Source organism: Maylandia zebra, linkage group LG5 (genome assembly GCF_041146795.1).
Source record: "Maylandia zebra isolate NMK-2024a linkage group LG5, Mzebra_GT3a, whole genome shotgun sequence".
NCBI classification, from domain to species: Eukaryota; Metazoa; Chordata; class Actinopteri; order Cichliformes; family Cichlidae; genus Maylandia; species Maylandia zebra.
This window is the reverse complement of record NC_135171.1, coordinates 19,376,966-19,393,416: the sequence shown is the minus strand read 5'-3', so window position 1 is coordinate 19,393,416 and position 16,451 is coordinate 19,376,966. Positions and strand designations below refer to the sequence as shown.

General features: G+C 38.4%; 1 protein-coding gene across 3 annotated transcripts; it reads left to right on the top strand.

Moving 5' to 3' along the window:
* The first annotated feature begins 16 nt into the window (after window positions 1–16).
* slc11a2 (solute carrier family 11 member 2) lies at window positions 17–16,206 on the top strand. 3 transcript variants are annotated; one of them, XM_004545024.5, is made up of 17 exons: window positions 17–170; window positions 3,381–3,465; window positions 5,337–5,473; window positions 5,591–5,710; window positions 6,440–6,559; window positions 6,647–6,753; window positions 6,831–6,901; window positions 6,984–7,051; window positions 7,132–7,287; window positions 7,448–7,606; window positions 7,725–7,811; window positions 8,259–8,378; window positions 8,483–8,632; window positions 8,733–8,806; window positions 9,513–9,666; window positions 10,591–10,644; window positions 13,890–16,206. In XM_004545024.5, the coding sequence occupies exons 2-17, from the start codon at window positions 3,432–3,434 to the stop codon at window positions 13,965–13,967; spliced, it is 1,689 nt and encodes a 562-aa protein (XP_004545081.3). In that variant the 5' UTR covers window positions 17–170; window positions 3,381–3,431; the 3' UTR covers window positions 13,968–16,206. The 3 variants fall into 3 exon arrangements, with proteins under 3 accessions (XP_004545081.3, XP_004545080.3, XP_004545083.3); XM_004545023.5 differs by having other exon boundaries at window positions 17–174; XM_004545026.4 differs by lacking the exons at window positions 17–170; window positions 3,381–3,465 and adding an exon at window positions 4,249–4,381.
* Window positions 16,207–16,451: the final 245 nt, after the last annotated feature.

The following is a 16,451-nucleotide window of genomic DNA, read 5'->3' as shown; positions in this document are numbered from 1 at the left end:
ACATGCGCAGTGTGACTATAGCCTGCTGTTAACATGGGAAGATACTTTGCCGGATTTTAGCTTGGTAACGTGCTCAGCTACTCTCAAGATCTAAACACATGGAACAACTTTACAACCAGCCTTAATTTTCACGGTCAAAACGCTGATTTTTTTTGACCCGCACAGCACACGTAGGTACGTTTCGTTTTTGTACTTGGTTGAAGTAACATTGGCCTAGCCATGCAGCTAATATATCATGGAAACTTGTTAGCTTGGTGGCTCATAACAGTAGTACAGTACTGTAGATTTATATGTTAGCGGATTTGTCGGGAGGATAGATGCCTGAACTTGTTCTGGAGTTCTGGGTAGTGTTAGGCAGTCATGTTTCTCTCTTTTTTTAATAGCTTCCAGGTTCACCTTGATGCAACATAGTTTATATTTAGTGTGGCTCACTGGCATGAGTATCAGGTGGACAGTACTATGGTGATATAAATTTTGTAGCTAGGAAAAAGCAAACAAAAATAAAATAGCAAATAGTGAGTAGAATAAAATAATTGAACTGATGAGAAATATTAGTAGATAAAGAGAGGGAGACTGACTGACTGAATGAATGAATGAATGAATGAATGGCTCATTACTGCACTTGAAGGTGAAAACAAGGTGCTAACAGGATAATTACCAACCAATATCCGTAAAATCAAGTGAAAGCAGCATCCCTAATTAATATAGTCACTGGGTGACAGTTAGTGGAGTTACCCCGTTAATAAGGATCATTGTATAACCCCAAAGTGTCTTAAATGAAGAAGGATCATCATCTCTTCTTACGACTTTTAAAATGACAAAAGATGCCATAATAACCTAATAAATGCAGTAAAAACACACACTAAATTACCCCTGTTTTAAAGTTTAAGCTTAGTATCTTAATTTTAGTTGATCTTCAATCCAAACTCAAACTGGGCTTTTCTAAAGTAAGGATCACTGGCTCAGTTAATACTGCACGTGAAGTGTGTGCGTTTCCTTGATAGACCGGGTTTTTGCAGTAGTTTATCCTGGTTGAAGAGTTTAGCTCTCATTCGACCAGACAGACCTGTGTGCTGGCATTGGATTTGGATATATATTTGGATTTTATATTTTGGGAACAGTTTTGGTTCTGCTTATTTTTCATATTTTTTTTAAATTGTCATGCGACAGAGAGGTTGGTGTATCATGATCATTCTTTTTTTGTTCTTTTGTTTGTTAGTTTTTTGCTTATTGTGGCTTATTTATGTAAGATCTTTTTCAACATAGGGCGTAAAAGTCCTTGAGGGCTGTGACATTAGAGACCAGTTTCTGTTTGGGAGTTGTCTTGTATGTAGTGATAGGAAAAGCTGCATCTTGCAGATTAGATTCATTAATGTTCATTGGGCTAAGTTAACAAATGGCTGACTAAGCAATGTGAATTTTTACTACTCCAACAATTTTTTCTTTTTCAAAATTAATTTAGATGAAGAAAGTAAATCCAACTTTACAAGGTGTTCAAATTTTAATGTTTGACAGAACTGATGAAATAAGTTGACGTCTTTGCAAATGTCACACTGGTGACATTAATAAGTCATATTTATATTAAATGCAGAATCACGTGATTATGACTAGTGGGACTAGTACAGCACACATCCACACCGGAATGTGAGGCGTAGGGCAGATAGCTTTATTTAGTTTACTTTTTTTGCTGTGTCTGTCCCTTTTTGCAAAGCTGCTTCTAGCAGTGAGCGTAATAATAAAGTTGTTGACGTGTAGCAGTCTGGTGTCACACATGACTGTCAATGTGCAAACTGAGATCTTGGCAATAAACAGTGGACCTGAGTGCGTCAGTGCAGAAAAAAATAAGAAAACAAAAAGTATACACACACACACACACACACGTGCACGTGGAAGTGACAGGACAGTTTCTCTTACTGCTGTTTATGTGGAGAAACAGAACCTTTGCTTTAAGACATGATGGCGTGAGATCAATTTTATGTTTAAAAACTTGTGCAATGAGTGATGGGAGAGGGGAGTCACATGGTCATTAAGCTCAGGACAATGCATGAGTGAGAGTGAGGGTGGTCTCTGTTAAGGGACTTGCTGTGCTTTTGTAAGTCCAGAAAGTGATCCCTATGTCAATAGCATGACTTTGATCGTGAATTGTTTATTAGCAATTGCTTGTTCATATTTCATGGTTATGATAACTACACAATAATGCCACTCTGCATAGTTGCAAAGGTATTTGAAACCTTATTTTCAGTTTCTCCAGTTGTGGCTTCTGGCTTTGACCACAGGAGAGCACATGAGGCCGGAGAGGCTGAAAATGAAGAAAGTGTTTTGTGGCCCAGAAATCAGCAACTTAAATCCTGATGGTTAGATCTAGACAATTACAAGCTTCATTTAAAAAGTTCATTATGTATTTATTTATTTTTTGATTTCTTCATTCATTTTGTGCAGTTTCACAAAGGTGTGAAGAGGTGCAAAAACAAGTAAAAATAAAAATATTTAGCAGTCTGTCTCCAGCTGTATGGCATGTCAACAGGAACGAGAAGGATCGTGGACAGCTTGATGTGGAAATCTGATAATTTTTCCTCCCAGGGATACAATCATAAAAAAAAACTTGCTGCTCTAAATGAACTTTTTAAACAGAAAACAGGTGGAAAATAAGGGGTTGAGGTAAAAATTTGATCGTTTTAATAGCTTCAGTAGAAATGTCAAATCACATTGTCCAAATAAATACATTAAAAAATATTTTTGAATTTATTTAGTTTATGCATTCCCTTTTACGTTTTGTTTTGTTTCTTAGCTTTCTGCCACATCTTTAAGACTGTTAATTTAAATACTGCTGCTGAGGAAACATGTCGTCTTATAATGCGCATTAATCAGGTCACATGATCAGGTGAAAGAAGTGGCACTGGAAACTTTGGTGGTTGGAAAAGCTGCCGAATCTTCACCATCTGCTCCTTGTCACATGGTCCTGCTGTGTGTCATGTGCTTTCCGTGGCCCTTTGCTCCCTCTTTGTCAAACATCACGGTGTTATAAAAGTTATTTTGCAAGACTGAGGTTTCACATTTCATTCCTCAGTTTCCGTTACGAGCAGCACAGAGTGTGTGGTAGAAGTGAAACTTGGCTGACAGTGGTCAGCTCAGTGTTTCCTGTTAGACGATCCCATTAATGTAGTGTCCTTTGACTTGCTTTTAATGTTGCTTAGTCATTGTTATGACCTTCACCGTTCAGTGTTTTTCAATTTGTTTTCTTAAAGAGGAACAGAAATTGCTGCACAGTCATGTCTCGTGTTAAATAGTTTGTTCTTCCTTTTGAAAAATGTGTTTTGTTATAAAATTTTTCTTTACTCATGTTTTAATTCTCAGATTATGCAACTGTTGTCTTTTTGCAGGGAGGCTGATATTCATCCCTTATCTTCCCAGGGATCCCTCAGCCTGCCCTGATGAAGCCCAAGCAAGACGGAGACCTCCTGGAAGGTACACGTTTAAGATGACTGAAACATGACCCTTAAAATACAGACCCACTCAACATGTTGTCCAATATTAAACACTTTGGACATTTGGCTGTGGCTGGAGGCATATTCTAAGTCACAGGGAGCTTAATATTCAGATTATAATCAGCAAAAAATCTGAACGAGAATAAATCAGAAGAAGAATTGTAAATGACCCCGATTACTTCCTGGCTGACTACTTAATGCACACCTGTGGTGATATCTTGTCTTCCCAAAAAATAGCTTCCTCCCAGCTGAAATGATTCTCTGCGAAGAGATTTAAGAGCAGCACAACAAAACCTGAACAGACTGCAGATATTCATGTTCAGAAATCTGAACCAACAGGTGTCAAAAAACTGACAAGAAAGCAATTTAAGAAGTCAAATGCATTTTTCCGTGTAATCCCCACTCTGTATTATAATTACGCCAATTATGACCGGTAACATGAGCCAGTGAGTACACTGATAGCTGCTGTAACAGTGTTTTCCTTTACGACTTTAAATTATTTATCTTAAAAAGATAAACATGGTCCATCTTTTTAAAAGGCACACAGTGTGTTTACTGTGATAAACAGTAAAAACTCTGACGCTAATAAAACTTTGTCGCTAACTCAGATTCTTTGAAAAACTGTCTGTGCTTTTTTTCCCATGTGTGAGAAAGGGCGGGTTTTGTAATGTATTGACTTCCTCGAGCACATAGTGCGTGCGCCATATTTACTTCTCTCTCTGTGTGGGTCATTTTTAGAAAGGCGGGGTCACAGTGTCCTCGTAACAGCTCATGTCTAAAAAAAAAAATGATGATAAAGGCAACGTCATATAAAAGCTAATACTTAGGCAACTGTGGACTTTAGGACCTTAGTGAGTTGGAGATGGAGGGGGCAAGACATGAAAAGTCCAAACTCAGTGAGTAGCAGTTCTCTGCATTTACATGCACTTTGAACAAACTATTATAGATCTGTTTCTTATTTTAATCTTGGAGTTGTTTTTTAGTTCTTTTGTTTTCTGGTGTTTTCATGTAGTTCTTTTCTTTTTTGCTCGAGTTTCTGAGGTTAACATGCAAACAATGTGGAGCTAATTACAGGTTACTGCTCAGCGAGTAAAGGCTTGTAATTTAAAGTCTTAGACCAAAGTGCTTGTGTTGCATGTAGATTAGAAGCAATGAGTTTTGTTTGCCTTTTTCCAGAGGGTGTACTCGTGCTGTTAGAAAGCCCCTGGATCCCAGACAAGTGTTAGATTGTGTGTCTCAAACGTTTTTCCAAGTGCAGTTAGACTGACAGAGTCAATATTTGATTATTTCAAGTATTTTAAGCAAGCTGCAAAACCTGCCAAAAAAACCCTTCCCTTAATTGTCAGAATTTAATGCTTTATGTGTGAATTAGTGAAATTAGCTGAGATTTTTTTCTATCATAGTGATTATGCCACATCCATAAATCAGAGTTTCACAATAACTATACAGAGTTTAAAACGGCGCTTACGTCCAGATATAATAATGCGTCGCACTGGCACAAACTGGGTTCTGGCTTAATTTTTCTCAATGCGTAAAATATAGGGAGGAGAACATTTAAATCAAGCAAGTGTTCAGAAAACAGCGCAACCTTTTCAAATTAACTGCAAAATTAACCACGCCTATGACCGCCATTTGGGGATTGTGCTCACACGCTATTTTGCCCTCTTTAGTAAATCTGGCCCTCACAGTTGTTTTTTTTAACTACATCTCCATTGCTGCAATGTGTTTGGTCAACAGAAAACACGGGAGGATGTTGATAATGAATGAAAAGACATGTGTAACGCTACCTAAGGGTACTCTGTGTGATGACTAATGAGAGTCCCTCTGTTTGTCCTGCTGTGCTTTCATCAGAGGACTCCCCTCAGGAGAATGGAGTCCACACAAACCAGTACAGCTCCATCTCCCCTCCTGCTTCACCTGTGGCCCAGGATGAACCCTTCTCCACATACTTTGAAGAGAGGGTGCCTATTCCAGACAGTGAAAACCAGGTACCACTGCCATCACAAATAGTGTGTTTCATTTAGACACACAGGAAAAATATTTTATTTGTAAGTATATGTTTTGCATATTATTTGATTCAAAAGGAAAATTCTGTTTCTGTTCAGTTGTTCAGTTTCCGTAAGCTCTGGGCTTTCACTGGACCGGGGTTTTTGATGAGCATTGCTTATCTGGATCCGGGGAACATCGAATCAGACCTGCAGTCTGGAGCTGCAGCTGGCTTTAAGGTGAATGAAAACGTTAATCCACCCAGAAAAATAAACTGTGGGTGTAGTTTTGCAGGCAGCGGAGGTAGATTTAGGAAAATAACAACTATACTTCGAATGTTTCAGGCTTCAATCCTTTCACTTTATATTTCAGGAAGTAATTCTGTCTTCAGATACTTTCAGATACTTTTTCTTTGAAAAATATTACTGCCTTTTTTCTTCTTCTTTTTTTTTTTTTTTTTTAAGAAACCAGGGTCATATTTTGTCTCTAGCTCAGTACTTCACTTGTATAATAAGCTGCATGATTGCTCTGTTGTCTGCATCTATGATAACTCCCTTTTATTAATAAATAAATAAATATGCTGTGTTGCAGATAAAATGCTAATTTGAAATCTTAGTTTTAACTCTTTACCCCTTGAAAACTGATTAGAAGTAACTCTCGAGGCTTTTTTAAATCTGATCTGAAGGGTTTATGTCATATTTCAGGCCTGCTTATAAAACAAAATGACTGGGTTTGCATCCGACGTGAGGGAGGGTGATCTCTGCCCTTGCAGCTAAATCTTTGTTCATTATTTATTGAAGTGTTCAATCTCGTCATTAAGGGTACAGGGGAGGTTGTCAAAGGTCATTTTTATGTTGGAAAGTCTTAATGCATCTCACTGTATTGAGCAAACATGAACTCATACAAGAAATCTAGGGGTCTGTGCAGATGTGGCCACATGTGCTGATTTCGTGCTTCGCCTTCTTCAGCTCCTATGGGTTCTCCTTGTATCCACTATCATCGGGCTGCTGTTGCAGAGGCTGGCTGCTCGCCTCGGGGTGGTCACAGGGATGCACCTGGCTGAAGTCTGCAACCGCCAGTATTCCACCGTGAGCACCCCCCTCCACCCTCAAGACACATCTGAGTCACATCTTTCTTGTCTTTCATTATTTATAATACATTCTATTTAATTTCAGGTTCCTCGCATCATCCTCTGGCTGATGGTGGAACTGGCCATTATTGGCTCAGACATGCAGGAGGTCATTGGCTGTGCCATAGCTCTCAACCTCCTTTCTGTGGGCAGGTAACGTCTTTGACACTTGTATTGGAAAAGTTTATATGATTTTGCAGATTTACAAAAAAGGATTCTTTCTCGCTCAGGATCCCACTGTGGGGAGGAGTTCTCATCACCATCACAGACACATTCGTGTTCCTCTTTTTAGACAAATATGGTATGTGATTTGTTGATGCAGATATGCAACTGATGCAACCAGATTGGAACCCAAGTGATTACATATGTTTATATCTCTGCAGGACTGAGGAAACTTGAAGCTTTCTTTGGCTTTCTGATCACCATAATGGCTCTTAGTTTTGGTTATGAGGTACGTTTTGGTCACCTGAAGCATTTGTCACCCAGTGTGTGGCTGCATCACAGGGTTGATTTTGTGTTTTCTCCCTGTAGTATGTGCTGGTAAAACCGGACCAGGGGGAGTTGCTGAAGGGTATGTTTGTACCCTACTGTGCCGGCTGTGGGCCTGTGCAGCTGGAGCAGGCAGTGGGAATTGTAGGTGCTGTCATCATGCCCCACAACATCTACCTGCATTCAGCCTTGGTCAAGGTTAGAAACATCAATGTACTGTTGTGTGTAGACTAAGAGAAATTAGATTTTCCTAAATGAATGTGAAAACTGTTTCATGAATAACCTTATGAGTGGGAAAAAAAACATTTTAAAGTAACATTTTTAAGCTTATTGTTTTTTATCTCCCCTCCTTATTCAGTCTCGGGAAGTCGACCGCAAAAATAAAAAGGAAGTCAAGGAAGCCAACAAGTACTTCTTCATTGAGTCGGCTATCGCCCTCTTTGTCTCCTTCCTCATCAATGTGTTTGTCGTCGCAGTCTTTGCTCAGGCCTTCTACAGTAAATCCAACATGGACGTGGTGAGTGTCCATGGCGCCATACTGAGGACTGTTGAAAGCGTGTGTGGGTCATTTTGAGATACAGTAAATTATAAGTGAAACAGTGGTGATCAAGTTGTTGCTGACTGTGTTCCTGCAGAATGCAATGTGCAATAAAACTGGCAGCCCTCACACAGATCTCTTCCCTCTTAACAACAACACACTCGAAGTGGACATTTACAAAGGGGTAAGTCCACAGTCTGTAAGTCTCTGCAGTTCTGATGAGCAGGTTGCATAATGTCTCATTTTGGAGCTACTAAAATAATACAGAATAACATCAGAGTAGAAAGGGAAGGAGCATCTAGCAGTTTATGGCTTGATTATCTAATTTTTTTAATTAAAAAAACAAACAAATGTTTTCCCCTTGTGTGACATTAAGACAGTGTAAACATATCATAGAGGTATTTTCACAAAATGGCTCCTTGGGTGTTTAGGTGTGTTTCTAGAGTTGAATCAAAGTGTTTTTACTCTTTACTTTCCTATTAATAATATCTAAAAAGGCTAATTTACACATTGTGTGAGTACCAATTTATTTTACCATTCATCACTTTGAAATGGCTGTTTGTCCTAGATTAGACTTTACCCAGATGAACAGGTGTGTTGACACTTAACTTTGTGTGATACATGTGTTCAGGGGATCGTCCTGGGGTGTTTCTTTGGACCAGCAGCTCTCTACATCTGGGCTATCGGTATTCTGGCAGCTGGACAGAGCTCCACCATGACGGGAACGTACTCTGGACAGTTTGTGATGGAGGTAGGAACACATGTTGGCACAGTGTATTTTACTTAGATACCACTTTCCTCTGTTTAAAAAAGGAAACAGCTCTGCACTGATGTTTCTGCTTTCGTGTTTTTAAGGGTTTCCTGAACCTGCGGTGGTCTCGTTTTGCACGGGTGCTGCTGACCCGCTCCATCGCCATCACGCCTACACTGCTGGTCGCCATTTTCCAGGATGTTCACCATTTGACTGGGATGAATGACTTTCTGAATGTGCTGCAGAGCCTGCAGGTCAGCACGAGTATCTTCCCCTCAGTGCAGTTTGTACTGAAACATTTTTGATGTTCTTTTTGTGTTCTTGTTAAAAATATTCACTCTTCTCATCCTTCAGCTTCCATTTGCTTTGATCCCAATTCTGACCTTCACAAGTCTGAAATCCATAATGAACGACTTTGCTAACGGATTGTAAGTGAAATAAATGTTTTAATAGTTTTTATTCTCTTCTTTATTAAGTACAAACTGTATGCATTTTACTCATAACTGACAGGATAATTATCTCAAGAAGCAAGCTTTTCTTGGCCCTTCATGTAGTTGAAGTCTGTGTACGATCAATGAATTTAACACAAATGAAAACATTAGCAGCACAGTCCAAAGCATCTCTTCCCGTAGCCTCGGAGTTTAGGGAAATAATGATGGACTGAGGCCAAGGAACAACTGATTTAGCGAAGTCCATTGTTTGACCCTGTTTGGTCTTTATCCAAATATAAAACCAAGCAACACAAAGTCCGGACCCCCAACTGTATTCTCTGGATGTTTTACTCAGGTCAGCATAAAAGGACTGGACTGACTCAGGTGTAGACGTGGTGTCATGTGACATACAGTCGACTCTGCTCAGAGTTGTCATTGTGACTGTTTACTTATCTAATGCACAGACGGGTCATTTATTAAATCAACCATATATTTATATTTAAGCTGTCTAAAATGGAGTTGCGCAAAATAGGAATTTATGCAGCAGTGTGACTAACTAACAGAAGTGAGTCTGTGTGTTTCTGGGAAAAAATGTGTTTCTGGTCAATTTGCAGTGTTAGGAAGTACCGGTATTTTGAGGACTCTGTTAGTTTAGAAAGCACAGGATTTCCCAATTGTCTAATCCAAAGTCTGTTTCCTCTAGGGGGTGGAAGATTTCGGGAGGTATCCTCATCCTGGGCGTTTGTGCAATCAACATATATTTTGTGATTGTTTATGTGACGGCCCTGAACAGCGTGGTGCTCTATGTTTTAGCTGCTCTCCTCTCTGTAGCCTATCTGGCCTTTGTGGCATACCTGGTGAGTTATGATTGCTGTTTCATGTCTAAATTGTTGTCTGTTGATGCCTGTAGTCTAATCTCATGTTGATAGGACTGCAGAGCATGTTTTCACACATCTTATTTTCTAATAACCAGAATTAGTCCTGGGTGGTATAACCAAAAGTCTGTCCATCCATCTATTTTCTGCCATTGATCTGGGTTCTGTTCATGGGAACCCAGATCGCCAGACCTCTCTCTCTCCAGCTCCTCTGAGTGAGACCGAGGTGTTTCAAAGCCAGCTGAGAGAAGTAATCTCTCCACTATGTCTCGGGTCTGCCCCATAATCTCGTCCCACATGCCCGAAAAGCATTACCCAGGAGGTATCCCCGTGAGATGTCCAAGCCCCCCTTCAATTGGCTTCTTTTGATGGGTGCCACAATCATTTCTTAAAAGATTTCTGCCTTTTTCATTTTGTATTACAGAATTATCTTAAATTTTATGCATTTCTTTTATTTTTATTTTTTACTGGTGTTTTTTTTTTTTTAGTAGGTTTACAGTGACATGCTTCTATTGGGATTATAGATCAGAAAACATTTGAATGTCATCAGAAAAATAAAGTAAAGAATGGTAAAAAAAAAATCTATTTTAAAACACCGTGTGTGCCCACAGCACAGAAGCAACATGACAAGAAATGAAGCAAGATGAGTCTAAACTTCATAAAACCCTAAATTCCAAAAGTTGAGATCACAGTTGTTATACTGGCAAATACAATATTACACTAAATCTTTCTGGCTGTGTATTGATGGCTGGAAAAAGCAAGATAACCCACCCAGCAGTAATCAGAACATATCGGTAGCAAATGAATAATATTTTTTTCAAAAATTTGAATGCTTCACTTTCTAGACATTGAAAAGGTGCACACACACAAAGTCTGTAATGTCCTCTCGCTTCTTCCTCCTTGCAGGCTTGGCACTGTCTGGTTGCCCTGGGCGTCTCCTGCCTGGACTGTTGTAGCAGGGTAAGCAATCGGCCCGCTGTGCTCATAGAGGAGCAGTCAGAGTACGACTCCTAAAGCTGAACACGACTGTAACCAACAGCATGTCTCTTTACTCTGGGCGCCCCGTACACAGCCGGGACTCTTTAGGATCTTGAAAGCACATTTGACTTTTATTTTTTAAAGGGCTGGATATCTTGGGTTTTTTTTTAAGATATCTGTCTGGGAGCCTTTTTTTAGGCTCTCAGACATTCATATGACACCAGCACAGGATGTTATCTTCCAGCATTTGATACTTCAGCCAAGTAGAAATGTGATGATTTTTAAACTCTAATTTAACCTATGATTTGTCCTGCTCTTAATCACCCTAATCCTCCCAGTGTGAAGCCACACTGCACATTTTATGATTCCCACTCAGTCTACCTCAATATCCTTTATTTTATTTTTTTAATCTCAGAGTCAGCTCTCTTCAAGTGTGACTCATTAGCTTAAAAAACAAGTCTAATACTGCTAGATAATGTCTAAAAATAATATTATGACACATGAGAGTCAAATGTCCAATAGATATCCAGCCCTTATATTACAGGGGTTTTTTTTGTTTTCAGCATTCTTGTCTAGCATATCGAAGAATTTACAGTGGCATTTTTGAGCATCATGCACATCTTTCACTTGTTGCTTCTTGTGTTTGGAGTCCGAGCTTAGAGTGCACGTGTAGTTAATGCACAAGTCTGTAAAAATACATTTTAAATCAGAGCCAGAAAACAGAAAAACTGACTTGAATGGAGGAAAGTCTGAAAGTCACCTTATCATTTCCAAAATTGGTGTGTCTGGCCCCTGAAAGCTGCTTTAATAATGTTTTTAATGCACAAATGATCGATGAAATTAATTCCTGAGTGCACATTAGTGACACAGGCAAGCAGGTGAAGCTTTGTGTGACTGCAGCATCATCCCCCGAGCCTCTGTTAGCGCCTCTGTAGTTTATGATGCCAGAGACTCAGGTTGAAGTGAGCCCATCAGTGAAATCATACTTGTGTTTTTAGCAGTGTGCAGAAGCGTCCTTTGCTTTCAAGCCTTTATTGCATGTGCAAAAATAATGATTTTGTGCATTCTTTTTATTTTTGTTTGTTTTCTGCGATACCAAATTAACCTCAGTACTATATTTGTTATTTTTTGTTGAACTTCAGGTATACAATAGTAAGATGTGTATAACTGATGGGGAAGGTGGATTTATGTGCATGTGCTCTAGTACAACACTGTAATCATTTAAAGTTGTTAGGACTGTGTTTGAGTAGCAGCCATGACAAAGGATGTTGTGTTTATGTATTAAAATCCATAACCACAAGTTTGTGTGTGCGGTACAGTGTGTAGAGCACACAAGTCATTTATGAACAAAGTTTAGAAATCTCACAGCTCATATTAAAATGCAAATTCACTCATGTGTATACATTATACAGTTTCCCAAGCTAATGACTCCACTCTGAGACCTCCTAATGTTTTACTGTGAAGTTAAGTAGTCACATGATAGCGTGATTATCAAGTGGGGAATAAAATAGTTTGTTTTTGTTGCCTTATTTATTTTCTGTCCTGGCTTTGTTAGTCAGACCAGTTTGCAGGACAGTTGTATACCCTGTTTTTATAGAAAAACAACAGACACGTTTTTAATAAAGCAATAAAAGATTATTCAGGTGAGGAAAGGTGGATTTAATTTTTTTTTATAATTGTTTATGTTTCGGCTGTCACCATTTGTCAGTTCAGTTTCAGCTGTGACTGATGTTAGCCTTCACACAGCCCTCACTCAGCTGCTCTTTGTCCCGGTAGCATGCTCAATATCAGTAAAGTGACGATGATTAGACTGTGAATGAGTTTTAGCAGCCAACACTGACGAGCCTCTTCTTCCAGTTTTACAACAAAGAAGATTAAAATTGCTGTGACATTGCACAATATAATAAACTGTATTAAAGCTCCTGACTTGGCAATATCCAAGTAGCATGTACATACTGACCAATAAGATGAGAGTACGATGAGCTGTGTGGGGCACTGTAAACACAGTAAAGGCCTCGAGTTTTTTTCAGATGTTTTTGTGTTAAAATTCTCTCTCTGGCGTGGTGGTTCAACATTTCTGCTCTTGTATAAAGTTCTCAAAAGCTTTTCTAAGATTTCTAAAGCTGTTCTTAGACGTGATAGAAATATGTTTCAGGTGAACGTGAGTTTGTCTTATATAAATAACTTCTCTGGCAATAAAACAAACATGACAGACGAACATTTGAACTGTTACAGAGAAAACTGTGTCTACTCTCAAATTATATCATGTGGTTCTCTGGTCATTTCTGTTTTCTTCCCTCTTTTGGAGGTTGAATGAAAAGCTGTTATTTTTCTGCTGCTGGATGAAGCCGCTGTGTCTCCGAAATAAATTCACATTATGGATATAAGGACATTTGTTTGCGTCTTCTGTGTGAAAGTCCTAACATGGACTCAGGATTACTGTGTTTTTAACTTTTAAGTAGCTGAGTAAATGATAATCTTAAAGCCCATCTTTGTTTTTTAAAAGATAACTCTCCTCACTGTAAAACCCCAAACAGTAGAGTAAAGGTGTTAAACTGATGTGTTTAGAATAGTTAGCTAAATTACAAAAATCTTCATTTCTCCTTACTGGTGCTGTTTGAGGGTGTAGCACCTCCTAGTAGGCTATAGAAATGTTCTTTTTCAGGACTTTCCAGGATTAAATGAGGAAAGTCTGACCCAAGGTGAGCACATTTTAATGAATCTGCAGTCATAAAACAATCAATATCAAATCCTGAACTGATTTAACTATATTAATCACCAATTACAGTGCATTGTTGATTGCAATGATTTAGTTTAAAACTCTGACATTTCATCCTGTTTGTAAGTAAAGAACCAACACCTGGCAATCCATATTCTCCAGATTTATGGTCGAACTAAAAAAGAGTGAATAATACGTATGTAGAGTAACATAAAAAGGATTTGGTAACACAGATGGTTTCCCGAGTCATCAGAAGAAGAGTGTGTGTGTGTGTGTGTGTGTGCGCGCGCTTAGTTTACTATATTTTTATTTAAGCCGATGCTGACTCTCCACTGATTTCTCTAAATGTTAGCATATTTTAAGAGCTTACATTTTCTATGAAAACCAAAACAAGTTCTGGCAAAATCAAATAAAAATGCTTAACAATTAAATCATGCTCAGCTGATTTGTCTTCAGTGTGTGACTGTTCCTCTGAGTAATGAGAGCTCCATGTCCTCTTCTCTTCCAGATGCAGCTGGGTGTGTCGCGTCACACAGACATGTACTTACTGAACGATATGGACTCTAATGCATTGGTGGACAGATGAAGGACACTCAGAGCAGGTGCTTGACTGTGGTGTAGACACCGTTAGATGACCCGACTGAAGCGTGGGACCACTGAAACTCGGCTAGTATGTGTTAGTCTTCACCCCCTCGGTGCCTGAGGTGTTTTTAAAGTGTCCTTACAGAACGCCCACGGATGATCGTGACGTTTTCATTCACAAATATCTCCGGCAGCTTCGGCTCTTGCAGAAGAATAATGTTTAAGAAAGCAGTGTTTAATTAGAAGATGTGTTTAAACAGTTGCTGTGGCTGTAACTATATAAGGTTAGACGCTACAGCCATGAAGCAGACAAAATAAACTGACAGCGCGTGATGTTGAATTGCCCGAGTCGTAATTCAGAGAAATAGTGCGCTCGAGGCTGCACGCTATTCCACATGAAGGTGCTCGTGGTTTTTGTTTTAATTACCCGTTTAACTTGTTCCTGTTTTGCCTCACATGATCTTAAAAAGAGATCTCATTGGATCTTTTAGATATCCTCACATAGTCACAACAAGAAGGCAGAAAACCAATCACACTCGAGCACTGTAGGGTTAATTTATATGATGTTAAAGTCAAAAGCTGCTGCATTATGGGTTTTTTATTTGTTCAAGACAAAGAGATTCCTGCAATAATGAGATTCAGTTAGATGTTAATATTAGACCAATATTAGACCAATAAATTGATAGAATATATTGAATATGTACATAACCCTTGTTGATCTTATTTATGTGTCATTAGTCAACATTTTTCCCCATGTTTAAGTCTCTTTTAATATATTGCATATAAAAGAGGTGACAGTTTTATGTCACTCTCATTCGACAGCTGCTTCGTCGTTGAGATGAATCCCTCCAAACTTTCTTTTTAAAATTAATTTATTTTTTTAAGTATTAAGTATTCAAGATCTCCTTACTGCAGTGGGATTTAATAAGTGTCCAAAAATATTTTTTTTAAAAGATGCAGACTTTAAATTAAATATTAATGTGTCCAGTTTTAGCACATTTACATTCCCATTAAATGCATCTATGAATTTTCTGTCATAGCAGTGGTTCAATATGACTGATCAGTGCAGAGATCAGAGTCCAGTCAGCTCAGTGTTTCTCTTTTGTTAATTAATTTTTGTGTTATTCATTCTTCCCTTTTATTGTATTATGATTTTTTCTTCAAAGTTAATCTTATGGTCAGTTTATTCCAGTATTTTATTTATGCTATTTGTTTTAAATGCTTTTTTTTTTAGCTTTGGCTTTTGAGAGTGTTAGAGCTGCCTTTTTTTTCTTTTTTTTTGATTATGCCAAATGTGTGCAGAGGTGTGATGTTCACTGTGTTATCTACAGAGAAACAAAGCGATTGTTTAATTCTGAAATCTTACTGGGAGAGTAAAATTGGCAGCTGAGGGGAGCCGGTGGAAAATGGTGTATCTCCAAGCCATCAACTCTGGTATTTCTTGTTGCTGAAAGCTGGTTTTCAAGTCCTGGTGGAGTTTGTTTCCAATATCAGAGAAGACAGTGCCTAACATCAGAGAGCTTATATGAGAAATTGTGATCAACTGTGAAACACAGATGCTTGTTCGTTTGCTCCACAACAGTGAAGATGTAGTATAGAGAAAGCACTGGTCAAGACAACGGGGAACTGGAGAAAATAATAAAATGAAACTATAAGCAAATCTGAAATAGGACACTTGAGAAGCAGTTTAATGAACCGAACCTTTCCACTGACCAAATATGAACTGTAGGTTATATTTACTGTGCAGATGACCACAGTGCCTCATGTTTTTACCACTGTGCCTCATTTAGGGCATCCTGAGCACAAAAAGAACAAATCAGCACTTGATTGCAAAAGAAGCGTATAATTGAAAGAATGGAAATTACACTTTAAGCTGTTTGTTTGAGGGTTTATTTAATTTGGAGGACCATTAATGGGTTAAATGCTAGAAACGTGTGTGGTCTTTTATGCAAATGTCACTGAACATATCTCCATGTTGAGTTGTATTTGTTAGAATAAGATGTACGTCTCTCTATGCCACCTTGGCAGTGTTACGAGGTTTTCTCTGATTGGTGCATCACGTTTCACTGATGCTGTATTATATTGTGATTTTTTTCTGGAACTCTAAAACTGTTAAGTGTGGCACAGTATTGGAACGTCTATCTAAAGGGCCACAGTTTAAATTACCTGCTGTCTGTATGTTTTTTGTTTTTGTTTGTTAGTTTGAATGGTGCTCTTGGTAAATAAAAATAGACTTTATTTCAGTTTCTGTCTTTCCTTTGTTAAATTCATACTTGGACTGAATGTTGAACAACTTCTTACTCTTTATCCCTCATAACGTTTTCTCTGTATCGTTCTTCCTGGTGTTGGACTTTTTTTTAGCATCTAAGTAACAAATATGAAATTAGTTCATGTTGACAGTCACAGAATGTAAATGTGACCATCAATCAGAGCATTCAGAGATATTGCGAAATTGAAAGATTTAATAATCACCTAGGAAAAGAAGAGA